Consider the following 13,956-nt stretch of genomic DNA (forward strand, 5'->3'; position numbering starts at 1 on the left):
TGCACAAAGATTGCTGTTTGGTATCACCAGCACATTTAAGAAAAATAGTTTTAATGAGAGCCTTGAGTTGCTAGGAAAGATAGTATGGGCCCAGGACATAGCTACACAGGCACCTGTGTGAAACTGGGTGAAAATGTAACCCCTCTGTTATTTACCCACCATCATCCTCATAAGTGGGCAGCCTGACAGCGTCTGTGGTCTGAGGGCAGTGGAGCCAGCCTCCGATAGGTACTTTGAAGTTCTGTTCAAATTTCAAGGGCTGTATCTCAGTCACTCATGAGGCTGGTCTGAAAGCAACTCTACCAAATGCAGTAACTCCCCCAAAACGTTGGTTTCTTATCCTGAGCAGCTCAGAGCAACTCTACACATCCACTCCTTCAAACCATTGCTGGCAGAAGTGGTGTGCCCCAGGCTGCTGGGGCGCGAGCCAGTGCGTGTCTGGATGCCCTGCAGCTGCACTGGTGTAAGAGCAGGCCTACGTCATAAGCCCTGCTTAAGAAGCCCTGCTTAAGACTGGTACAGGCGCTTGGGCTTGCTGCCAGCAGTGTGGCGGGGTTTCTGCAGGAGATCTGGCCCGTGTCCAGCTGGACGAGCGCAGGCAGAGCGGGCATGCCTCCGTCTGCCCTTTGCTGTGCAGATAAGCTCCACTGCACAGGGTTATTCAGGATGTGAACTGCTCCCACCAGGAGTGTTTCCATCTTGCATGTCAAACAGAACAGAAGGCCTTGAAAGAGGCACATGTCTGTTGTGAGCACTTGGGGTGCTGGCGAGGGAGGCAGTTACAGACAGCCTGAACGTACCAGCCACCATCTTCATGTGGATGAGTCCTTGTAGGAAGTGAGGGGAAAATACAGATGTCTTCTCGTCTAATGTGGCAAATTGTACAGAATGAAGACCAGGCGAAGGCTGGAGGTGAGGACTGGTAGATGTACTGCATGGAATAGGCATTTACAAGGGAATCTGTCCACTGAGTGGAAGGTATTAGCTCTTTCTCCTGAACCCTTGCTAAGGAAAGTACATGATTTTGTCAGCAACTCAATTTCTGTCTTGTTCTGAGTCTTGCACCTTGTTATTCATGTGTGTGTTATGATAGAAGCATCTTAACAAATGTCAACTCCGTTCTGACCAGCAAGACACAACTCAATGAACAAGCCTTCCTTGGCTCTCAGTTTGTTCCCCAGCCCAAGAAATGCTTGTGGAGTTTAGAAATGCTTTTTGTGGAGGTTGTATAACACAGTCTGCTGCAGGACTTACACATCGGTGGCTGGGCTAATTGATTAGTACGTTCTCTGATCTGCACTTGTACATCAGGAAAATTATGTCTCTCTGCTGGTTGTGTTATTGTTACAAATTCTAAATATTTCTTCAACCGTTAAGAAAGGCATCTCTTTCATAGGGACTTATTTTTTTAACTGAGTGTCATTGATTGGACTGGTCCATTTTGTATGTGTATTCTTAAAAAGGAATTTTAAAAACCCAGATAAACCTCAAATCCTCCAAGCCGGTGGTCAGTGCTAATACCAAGCTCCTCATATAGCAGCAGAAAGTTTGTTTATGCTCTGTACCCCAAGCACAGGCATGCATAATTTATGCCTTGAGCATTGCCTTTAACAAACATCCCCGTTCTGTGGGAGCTGGCAGGACATGCACTACGCACCGGTGGGTTTCTGGAACAGCCCGTTTGGCAGGACAGGGCTCGTGTGCCCTGAGACGCCGCAGAAATCTCCCTGTGCTCAGGGGCTTTGCTTTTTCCAGATCAGCTCTGTTTTAAGTTGGACTCTCCTGACTACTAAATGGCCAGCTGCTAATTGTACCTTGAGTGAACTGTCTTTTGAACCAGCAAAGTGTAGGTCAGTGCTGATACAATTAACTGTTTGTGTAAACTGAAGTCAAATGATCTCTAGTGCTACAATGGCTGAATGTAGACTTCACAAAACCTGAGTCGGTTGAGGATTTTCTTTCATTTTGAACCTTTTTTGAAAGAAGCCTTTTACTTCAATTGCAGATGTACACTATCTGGGGAAAAAAATCATGCTTCTGTCTTAGATTTCACTTTCGTGCCTTGCAGCCTCTGAACTGACTGGCTCATTTGACTCTAAATCTCATCTGAGTGACTTTGGTGCAAATTAGGGGTTAAGTGAATTGACGTTCTCCTGTGACCTTCTGAATCAAAAACACACTGTATCTGTTACTGTCAGGGGTGGGCTTGAGCCATTTTGGAAACGCAGCATTGCTTTTCATAAATATTTGTCTTGCTTTAGTTTCCTGAGATATAGTTTAAATGTAAACTCCTCTGTATGCTTCAGCTTTTACGCTATCTTGCTATGTCACATCACAGTGTCTCACGTACTATATAAGAGTATGGCACTACATCATGCTGTGGTGATTATTTGAAAGGGCGTACACTCTGCTTTGGACTAGATATCTGTTATCAGTGTAGATAATTGCTGTCAGACACAAAATAGACTCAGTAAACAAACATTTCATTTTATCATGTGACAGATCCCCGCTGTTTTGTACCATGTATTTGAACTACGTTCACTATAAATCAGCACTGCTTCAAAAGCAACAAATCCAACTCGCCCAAATCCTTCCTGATGTAATTACTTTATACTAGAGATTAACTTTTTATTGTTAGATGTACATGATTGCATTTTTCAATGTTTGGACATAACAATGTTTGACATAAACAAATAAGTCACATATAAGATGAACCAATTCCTCCTCCCACTATTGCTGCTTTGTTTGTTTTCCTTTGGGGTTCTTTTTGGCTTTTTTTTTTTCCTCTTTTATCCTTGGTTTCCTCCCTGGTAAAGACAAGACTACTTTCAATTTTGGAATTCATATTTTCAATTTGGACTTTCAGAGGGAAACGAACAAATGAAATAACATATTCAAGGGAACTTAAAAGGGCAATGAAAATAAATGTCTTCATTTTGTGGATGATGAACATGAAGCCTCTGCTTGTGTTACCGTGGGTTTTGTGACCAAAAGGATTATTGTTATTAATATTTGTCAGGTATAATCTATGTATTGCGGTTTTCTCCAAATGATGTGCATATGTGTCTTCCTCTGCAGGTCCTGTGCCCAGGAGTGAATGTGTTTTATCACCTGTTAACAATTCGCATCCTGTCCATGCCTTACTGGAGAGTTTTACAGTGTTATCCGGCTGTGCCAGCCGAGGCACGACCGGCCTGCCACAGGAGGTGCACGTCCTCAACCTCAGAAATCCCGAGGAGGGTCTTGGCAATCACGAAAGAGAGGTAAAAGGGAAATTGCCTTTCATCCAAATCCCTGGCTACAAGTGCGTCTGCAAATGGGAACGTTCTACGTTAATTTGCTGAATAAAGTCATTTCTGAATTGTGACCAGAATGACTACAAAGAAGGATGTGCAGTTTGCATGGATGCTGTCCACCTATGCTTTGTGTGTCATATGAGTAAACCACTTCCATACCCAGCCACTCTCTCCATCACCTTTCACAACCACGAAGTATACTTAAAAAGGGTGGTGGGGTGGGTGAAGGAAATGAGAAACAGATTTAGATCTACCAGAGGCCTTATAGAATTGGCTGCCTTCAAAAGCAGATCGTTTACCTAAATGTGTTGTAAATTAATGTGAATACTTTTGGATCCCTGCCATGACCACTATAAACAAATATTTAAATTCAGATTCTTTTACCCCTGCAATACATCCTTAATGCTTCTTTGGGGGGTGGAGGGCCTGGGGGGGAGGCACACGGGACTGCCGTACAGAAAGCAAATGTTGCTGACTATGGTAGTACTTAAATACAGTTCCAATTACTTATTTATGTATGTTGTACTCAGAGGGACTGGCAAGAACTTTAGCTTCTCTGAAAGCAACAGCACAAGAAGAAAATTTTTGATGTTAAGTTGTGCAGTACTGTTGTTTACTCTCAAAACACATCAAAACAGAACGCCAAAGTGAAAAGAAAACATTGCATACCATGACAGTTGAGCTTTTTAGTTCATGTTCTTACAGTATTACACACACAAATCCTTAGCACTGCATCCTGTGAGAGCAGTGTGCATGTACACAACGAGGAGAATTTGTAATGAAAGAACAAAGATGATGATCTAGCAGGCGGAAGCTGAGAAAAAGAGGGTCTAAATCTGTGCTGAAAGAAATTTTAAGTGGAGTCTTTTATAGTGATTTAAATGAAGGCGGGTACTCTTGGCCATAATCAAAGTCTTTCTGCTGACTTCAATAGCAGCCTTGTTGGGTTTCTAGTGTGTGCAGCTCAATGTGTATTGTATGTATCCATGAAACTTCAGCTGTTGTGTTCATTTTCTGTATTTACACTGAAATGTCTAGTGTATGACAAAAAAGTTATTTACTATTTTTTTCAGTAGGCATCTTGTTGGCTGCCCTTAATCAAAAATGTCAGGTCTTCCTCAGTTCAATTTTAATGAAATGAATAGCAAAATTACACTATTTGTTTTGTGGGGCTGGGAATGAAGAACAGATTTTTATATTTGTTTTGTTGGTGGTGGTTTTGTTTGTTTGTTTTAAAGCCATTCTTAGTTGGCCAGCCACTAGGTTATCAGCCTGATGAGTGCACTGAAAAACGTGTAGGTACAATCAGTACTGGGCATGAAAACCCAAACCGAAGTTGGAATTCCTGTTTTTTAAAAATTTTTTTTTTTTGTAACATAGTTATTTATGAAAACTAAACAGCTCTGTGTGATTGTCACTGCCTCTCTCATCACCCAGGAACCTTGAAATCCATTGGCAAGCCATAGAAAAATTTTATACGGCAGGTAGATCTCTCAAGGTAACAACAAATTTTGTTGAAGACAGGCAGAAGAGTGCCCTCCTTGTGGGGACATGGTACAGTGGGAACTTGTAACTTCTTTGTTACTAAAGGGCACCCGGGGATGGGGTGAAGCAGCTACAGCTGGAGCTGGTACCTCCCGTGGGACCGGCGTGAACGAGCTGCAGAGCGCACATTGGCGTGAACCCCAATTTCCCTCTGGCTCGCTGCTCCCAGCACTGCTGGGGTGACAGCGTGAGCTGGAGTCACACATGCACAGGGCTGCAGGCTGTGCCACTGCTGTCTAATCACCTCAACAGAACGACAGAAGATTTAAATATTTGGCTTTGAATAAAAATAGTTGCTGTCTAGCAGAAGGAGGCTCCTTGTGCCTCATGCAACGTGCTTATGGTAAGAAGGCAGTTTGCCCCAAACCGTTTTTGCTGTGTCCTTCTGCGATGTACCAAAGTGTAGGGCACAGAATGCATTCACAGTCTGTAGCCCTCAGCTTCCTTCTCCCACCTCCCACCCAGTTTCCAGACACAGCCCTCGGAGATGGCTGCTCACACTGCACAGGAAGCTGGAGCAAGGCTTGCTGGCGACGGCATCGAGCAAGAGAGTGTAAACAACTTGGAAAGATGGGATTCTACTTACAGGATCAGACTTGGAAAACAAAGCAGAGCAAATGTTATCTTTTCCATTACTGTAAAAACCAACTCCAAGTAGCCTTTTGTCTTAAAAGTAAAATGTACCCATCACCTTAAGTTACACTAGTTTGATTTACCAGCTGAGTTATTTCCTGTTGCCTGCAGATGCTGATAGCAAAGGTAGAGATTTGTTTGTCGTACAGTATTTCCAGTATACTCTAGAATAAAGACAGGAGTTTTGTTTGACAGCATGTTAGTTAGATTCAGCAGCATTGAAAGCGTATTTAAAATAAATCACACATTCGTTCAGAGGTTGGCTGAAGTTCTGATAACGTGGACTGCAAGATCTGAAAATGTTGAAGTGAAGGCTTGCTTTGGGGGAGGAGGTCGGGTTTTGTTTTGTTTTTAACCTGCCCTGTGCTAGATGCTGCTAAATTACACATTCCTTACTTGCTGGGAGGAGTGTAAACTTCCCCTAGCAAATTCCTTGGAGGGCTCATGCATTAAACATACTTGTGCAGTTATCCTGGTTCTCATAAATATGCAACATAACATGTATGCATTAATTTAACTCCCTTTGACACTTGTGTATAATATACATACAACAAACATTTGCAAATTTAAACATAGGAGGGGTGGCTGATGCGGGGGGAGGGCATGGCAGCGGCACGTGTTCCTCCTGTAACACACGCAGGCTTTTCTGTAAAGATTAGTGAGGTTTGAGTGCTTTTTCTTCCCTGTAAACTGGAAAAATTAAGTGGACTGGAAGTGTATGGGATTCTGAAGAAACTTTGGAAAAGTAATTTAGTAGTTTAACACTTTCATTCTAAGGTTGAAATCTAGTAAACAGAAGGTCACATTGTGAAATGCTGTAATAATATCTGTGATCTTCAGGGAATTCATGTGTATTTTACTTTGCTAACCTCTGTTGAGGTGACATCTCACTTGTTGAGACAGTGAAGACACTTTCTTCAAGTAAGAACCCCAAAAGTTCCAATCTTGTTCAAATATTTCTTAGAAATGTCTTTTATCACAATTCATATTGGCCGTGCTTTATCATAGGAAGTAGAATGCGGGTGCATGTAATAGCCACAAGTGTTTATATTGAACTTGGCATGAAAAATGCAAGCCTTTTTTGTTTGTTTTATTTGATCAAATATTCCTGGGGAAGTGAGCGCATGTGTGCATTTCTGTACTGATCTGGGGCTCAGCTGAAAGCCAGGAACTACTGAACTCTTGCAATAACTTTCTCTTCAGCTTTGGGTATCTGCACTGCTTCAGTTTCCCCATTTTTAGAAAGGAGATAGCGGCGTTCTCGGGGAGCTGCTTGTTCTCTTAGGAGAAAGAGTTGTTTGTGGAGGCACTTGGAAGCTCTAGAGATTTGCACCAGAAAAATGTGTATAGAAAACCATTTTTTTGAGATGAAAGTCACTCCTTAGGTAGGTATATTCTGAAGTCCTAAATTAATGGAGGATTCTTTTGTCATACCTGTCAGTTGAGTTTCCCTGAGCTGCTCCAGGCACACTGCCACAATTGAAATAGCTAAAGGGGGAGCAGGGGCATATAAAATTAATCTCATGTGGATACTTAGGATTGAATACATATGAATACATGGAATCGGAGTTCCTGGCAATGGATTCACTATTGTTTTCATCGACATCCTCATCCTCAATAGCTTTAAGATGTTATGCCTGATACAGATGTTTAACACGTGTTATGTGAAATGAAGGCAGGAAAATCAAGGGCTCATCTTTATTTTTATAATTTTGAGTAACACCACTGAGGCTGTAATAATTCAACAGACTTTTCCCCCACTGTTTAATCAGTGTTACTTGGCAACAATTTCATAATAAAAAAATTTTCCTTTGAGAGCAAACCTGATATTAAAATGCCTGTTAGTTCTTATGAAGCAGGCTAATTATCACAGACAGGTACTTACTAGTGATGAGTCTCAGGTTCCTGAGCCGATCCACTTAGAAGTCATAAAATAATGTCCAAAATTATGTAAGTCCAATATCTAAGTACTTTCAGAAGAGATCCTCTAAGCTGTAAAAATGGGACAGGAAGAGTCTCTGAAACAGTCACCTGATAATTTATTTCTACATCCTGATCTCTGCAGTGCATCCTGAATTCAGGATAATTCGTCCGTGTCGTGATGTTTTTGTGTTTTAGGGACTGTGAAGATCTGGACAATGCGGGTAATGAAAACCTGGCTCGTTTTGGCTATTTTTCTGTATATTTACTGTATTCCCAGTGTGTTCATTTAAACTGTTTTTGGAAGTTTAACACCACAACAACCTTACCCAAGGCTGTGTTATGGGAAAAAGTTTTCTTTCAATTTCAGGCATCCAGAGATCTGGGGACAGCCTTGAGATTCAGCTGTGATAAAGGGGCCACTTTCTGAGTGCCATTTAGATGTGCTGACCTGCTGTTCCAGAGCCATGGTCAGAGGGGGCCTGGAGGCCTCCTGCCCACAGCAGGCAGGAAGGGAATTCAAGGTTTATTATGTTATGGCTGGAGTTAGTGAGGTTTTTGTTACCTAGCTGTTTGCTTGGTTCCATTTTGTTTATTTCTTCCTCTAAAAGTGCATTCGTTAAAACAAGTTTCCATTTAGTACCAATTAAGTGTACTTAGGCTGTTTTCTGACACTTCAGGTTCTCACATATAATAAGAATAAGGTCAGTTTCTTTTTCTGCTGTGGCTTTTTAGTGCTGAGCTCTTGGTGTCAGCTTGACCAGCTGCTCTAAAACTGACAAGACAGCCTTGATTTGATTTTTTGAAGCACCCTGCAGTTTGGGCTTTATAATCCAAATTAAAATAATTGGATTATTATCCTATGCAGTCCTAAACTCATACTAAAATAAGAGGCTCGAGAATAAAGAGTTTGTTAGTTATGTGAGATTAAACTCTTGAAATGACCACAGACTTTACTAACATTAATGATGGGTCTGTGCGCTGCCAGGTCACATGGCTCTACAAATTTAATGTTTCTGGTGAGCTGACCAGAATATGTGGTGCAGAATTAGGCTGAGAAATAAAGGACATGTTGCTTGGTTTGCTGGGCTGCATTGCATCTGCCCTCTGTGGTACGGCGGGAAGCCCATGCTGCTGCATGTGGGTATGGTCGGTACTTCTGGTAGGCCAAAAGCCTCTGTTTTGGAGAAAAGTAGTTGCTGCTTTAGAAGAAGCTTTCAAAGATAAAACAAAGCACCATGCCTGTGCCTCTACCAAGGTACAGAGTGGATCTGAACGTTGCGAGGGTATTTTACTGTTCTTGCCTCTCCACTTTCTGAGCACCTTTACTTGGCAGCAGTAGTGGATATCTAACTACAGCAGCAGACTTACAAATGGCAGTGCAAGCACACACAGGAGTTTTGACGCAGGAGTGTCATGAACTACCTGTAGTGAGATGGCCTGAGGAGTGGTGCAGGTGGCTGTGTCACTGCCCAGTCTGTCTGGGGATGAAGGAGAGAAGATGGAAGTAGTGGAGACGCTTAGTCTTTCTGGGGATGGAGAAGTCTGAGGTGAGACTTAAGATGAGAGGACTGGTAACTTGGAGGTAAAGGGTCTTGTTCCAGATGGAAGAAGGTAAGCTCTAAAAAGAAGCCTACAGTGTGGGAGGGGTTTGGTGAAGGTCTGGGCAATGCTTATCCAGCTTCATGAGTCAACCATCAAGAGAGTATCTTTCAGGGAATGATTGTCACATGGAGTCTGACGCCCTAAGTCATGTAGCCAGCCAGTTCAGTACTGGGAGCTGACAGACTCCAGAGTAGTGTGGGAACTGACTTTTGCCATTTGAGAAGTTATTGCCTCATGCTGGACCTTATAAAGCCTTAAAGATACCGAGACCATGCCCCATCAAAATGGTAATCGTTCATTGTCTTTCTCAGATGACACCACATCTACTGAAAGCTGCAGCTCCCATGCAGCTGAAACACTAAAATGACACTGATGTCTTAGTTGCCTTGATTGATGGACACCGCATTGCCATGTCTTTAAAAAACAAACCAACCAACAACCACCCCAGCCTCCGTTTCTTCAAGACCTCTCGCAAACCTCTTCCCCCTCTTCTCTTCGTTAGCACTTCGAACCATCTGCGCTTGCATAAAATCCAGACTTTTTTAATGTGGCTTTTTCATCTTGTTTGCTCTGGACTGCAGTCTTGGTGGGTTGTTTTGAGCCAGCTCAGGATTTGCTGGTCATTGAATTTGACAATCTTTTCAAGTTCTGCCCACCAGAACTGCCAGAGGAAGCCATGTGTCGGCCAGAAGAGCCTGTTTGTGCAGAGCCTGCTGTCCTGCAGGAGCATGGCTTGATTTGATGTGTCTACCCTTTAAGAGGCGGTGGTGACTTCTCATGACTTGGAAAGTGCTGTGCAAACCCTCGCTATTTGCTGTTTTTAGAAACAGGACTGTTTGCTGTGCGCAGAAAGCGAGACCTGCTCTCGGTTTCAGCGTGCGGAGTGGCGGGTGTCTGAAGCCATGCCAAGGCCCGCCACAGAAGGCTAAAGGGTTCTAAAGGAAACACGTCAGAATGACTTTTCTGATTGCTCACATTTTTCAGTTTTGCTGACTGCTGTTTAAAATGACCTGTTGGAAGCTGAAAATTGGCCTCTAGTTTTCCTCTCTTGTGAGTGCCCTCAGGCACTGATGTGCAGTTGCAGGGCTGTAGAGAGAACGGGGCTGCGTGGACTCTTGTTCCTCCTGCCGTCACTCACGTGTGTGTAAACACACTGTGCACATGTGCTCACACGTTCTTCCAGGCAGACGCACGTGGTTTGATTTTGATCATAAACTGTGATTCACATTCTTGGTCTCCAGCTCTCTCCTTAAGGCTTCTATCTGACATGCCTTGGAGTATTTATAAATTACTGTTTGTCTATAGTTACTTTCCCCAAGAAAAGATAATGAAGGAAGTGATGACATTTCCAGGAGTCTGTTTATATCACAAACTCGATGGGCAGGTTCCGGTCCAGCTTTGGGCTTGTGCGTGTGTGTGAGAGAGATGCTGGGGCAATGCTTGTCATGAGTGATCATATTTATGTTGTTCTCTGGAGTGTCTGTTTGAACCAAAAGCTGGAATTAATGAAGTTGTTCTCCTCCGACCTCCCAGCATTGGGGAAAATTTCCAACATAAATTGTGTGGAGCTTGCTGTGCCTGACAGCCACGCTCCCGTAGCAGCTGAAAGAGTGAAATCTTGCAGTAGCAAGATACGAGAAGAGGAGTAAACGTGTGGTGATTTTTTTGTTGTTGTTGTTATGTAGATCATGCTTTTGATAACACTTAGCATATACTCAAGTTTGTGGTTCTCTAGAAGAGTCTCTTATTTTCCCTGTGAAACATAAACAGAGTACTCCTACGGTAGTAAAACTTGTTATTTAAAGGAGAGGATGCGAAAATAGCACCACCATGAGGTACAAACATCTGAAACTTAAATTGCTTGAAAAAGCTTGAAGGAATTGTAGGTAATGTATAGCTGATGGTGTCTCTTTAACAATTGCCACTGCAATTTGTAGTACAGAAATATTTTTATTATGATTGGAGCGCATGCCTTATGTGATAAACATGGGAGGTAATATTTGGTGATGACCCGAATCTCATCAGTGAGGGAAAAGTCTTAAAATCTGTTGCCTTTCTGGTGTTCTCTAACCCCGAAGACTGGTTGAAGTCTGGATCACTCTGCTGTCATCATCCAAGGACACAGATTATTCATGTTGTCCGTACAGGTGCGATCTGCTAGCGCACGTGAATAACGTGAGGCTTTGAGGCCTGTTGGGAAATGTGGCTCTGTGTGACATCAGTTTTGCAGAGAAGCACGGTGGCACTTGCTTTGTAGATATCTTTTCAGAACAGACCATTGGAAAGTGCCTTCTTTCATCCACTAATTTGGTTTCAGGTGGTACTTGCAGTGAGGTAAATTGGATGCTGAAAATGCACCTTAAGCTACGTGGAAAAATATTGCACACAAGGAGCAGCAGCCTGTTCTTACACTGTTAGCTGGAAGGCAAGCCAGTATTTTCTTCATAAATCTGTTTTCGAGCAAGGGTCAGCAAGACAGCGTAGATAAGAAGTGCATGGAATGGCATAATCGTGCAAGAAAATACTTGCATGACAGCCTCAGTAATGTCTTCTGGAGGATTTTGTCAGTTTTCATGGCTTTGATTCTGCAAGTATATACAGATGTGAGTAGTCTTACTTATATGGATAGGCCTCATTAAATACAAAAATTGGCTCCTTAGGGGCTTGGTGGTGGTGTTGTTTTTTCTTTTTTCTATGTAGTCAGTATAGTAAATTTATTCTTTGACATATTCATAAAACACTGCTTTGTTTCTACAGAGAGTAAAAGTTCCGATTATTTTTTTGAAGTTTGAAAATAGAAAAAAAATGGGAAGAATGATGATCTGCCCCAGGGAAGCAGAGGGACAATGTGATGGTTACGGTTACTTTTGATCTTCTGAAAGCAGTTTCCTTTGTATTTAATTTCTAATACCATTTTTGAGTGTATGTATTACAGACACACGCTTGCACCAGCTCTTGCTTAGGCTGGTGAGCTACTGGCAATAAAGTAAACAAAGTTGTTTCCTAAATCTGTTGCTGCTGCTTAGGTTTTCAGTTTTTTATGACTCAGGCACACATGCTGTTCTTTACCCTGGCTTGGAAAACAAGAATTTAGTTTTACATGTCCAATAAAAATGTGAACTCCACAGTTTACACTTCCCTGTGTGACTCTCTAAAAGACACCTGTAAAATGTTTCTTTTTTCTAGTCATCTGGATCTATGTGAGGTCTGGCTACAAAAAACCTTTGAGGAGCAATTTTTTTTTAATATGTGAGGGCTTTCAAATGACATAATGCTTTGTCCAGTATTTTTTCCATCATCTGTTTCATGTTTGTTTGTAATCTTTTTGTTTGTAATCTTTGTAAAGCCTCATTGTCTCAGCCTCTTCCCCTTCCCCACCTGCAACTTTTGAAACAGTGGAATGTAGGGTCCTCATCTCTTCTGGATTTACTTTGAGATTTGGAAATTTGGTGCTCAGATTCCAGTTTTGCCATGATGTTGTAATGACACCATGTGCTATGTTACATCTATGTGGGGTTTTGCATTTGAGATGAACTGTGAACTTGCTGGATCTGCCATCGGAGCCTGGTAGAGATGAGATAGTGCTAACGCTGGAGACTGAACCCATGCTCAGTATCGTACTGAGCTGTGACTGAGACCTGTTGAGAGGCAAAATGTATCAGTACTGTAGTGGTACCTGAATGCAGCTATGTAACATCTGGTTGGGTGACTAGCACCTATCTAACCTGCTGAGAATACAGGCAGCAAAATGTGTGTTTACCTGGAAAAGCCTGTGTAGATTTGCTCAGAATGCCCCAGATGCATTGAAGGAAAATGGTCCTGGCAGAAGTTTTTTTATAAGTCTCTTACCTGTCACTTTAAGAGGCATTTTATTTGTGACAGGAGCTGCTTTTTTAGTGTTTGCTTGTACATCCTCCAACATAGTAGTGACTCTCCCCCCCCCACTATTGTTTTTTCGGGGCACTGGGCACTCTCTACACAACTCTCTGGTGATAGTTTAGGGATGGGACAAGGGAGGGAGTATAAAATTAAACTCACTTTGCAGCTCGGCTGATTCACCAAAGAAAAACTTAGATCTGTAATATATGTACAAGAAAGTGCAGAATAGAATATTGTCTGGCAAAATGTTTTCTTCTCATGTGAGTCTTAGTCTGTGATATCGTTTTGTGAATAAACCACTTAACAACAGTAGGGGAGATGCTGTACTTGCGGCTCGCAAGAATGGATCCTGTGCCCTTAAACAGATCTACGGCCAACAAGAAATTTTCCCACAAAATGTATAAAAAGAGGACTTTCCCCTTAGGATTCATTATATGGCATGTGAACAGTATTGACATCTACTGATTTATGCAAAGCTGAGCGAAACATCGTGTTTTTAGCTCTCAAGTGCTGGGAAGCCTGGCTGCTTTGCGGAAGGGCAGATGGCACAAATGGTTTCACTTAATCCTTGGGAGCCTGAGCATCTAGTTCGGGTCACGGGAGGAATGGGTGAAGTGGTCCCAGCCTTGCGCTGGTGGGCACGGGCTTTCCCTTGCACAAACCATGGGGCTGGTCGCTGTGGGCAGCCCTTGCTCTGCCGCTGCCCAGAGCAGGGTTGGCACTTGAAGATGAGGTTGGGCTGGCAGAGCTGAGCAGAAATGCTTGTGTGGAGACTGTCTGCTTTCTTCGCTGCAGCCACGAGTTTTTGAAAAATCTTATTTTTCACAAGAACGCTGGTTCTCCAAACTATATAATTCATGAGATAACACTGAAGACATAATATACATGCACGGGGAAAGATGGATCCTGTGTTATTCAGCTTAACAAAGCTAAAGTAGGCAGTTTACACATATGTATGATCTCTACATAAAATTTATCACTAAACTCTTTGGGTTGTACTTGTAGATCATTGTCGCAGAAGTAGCTCTATCAGTGTAAGTATAACTTATTGTAATACAATTATTACCCTTTGTGTCCT

At 42.5% G+C, this 13,956-nt stretch overlaps 1 protein-coding gene across 2 annotated transcripts in view; it reads left to right on the top strand.

Moving 5' to 3' along the window:
* TGFBR3 (transforming growth factor beta receptor 3) overlaps window positions 1–13,956 on the top strand; it is a 116,304-nt gene that overhangs the window by 45,257 nt on the left and 57,091 nt on the right. For both annotated transcript variants that reach the window (XM_082054368.1, XM_082054369.1), the window contains exon 3: window positions 3,079–3,263. In XM_082054368.1, the coding sequence (XP_081910494.1) occupies window positions 3,079–3,263 (185 nt within the window). The remainder of the gene's footprint in view (window positions 1–3,078; window positions 3,264–13,956) is intronic.

The sequence above is a fragment of the Streptopelia decaocto genome, assembly GCF_964273445.1.
Source record: "Streptopelia decaocto genome assembly, chromosome: 5".
NCBI classification, from domain to species: Eukaryota; Metazoa; Chordata; class Aves; order Columbiformes; family Columbidae; genus Streptopelia; species Streptopelia decaocto.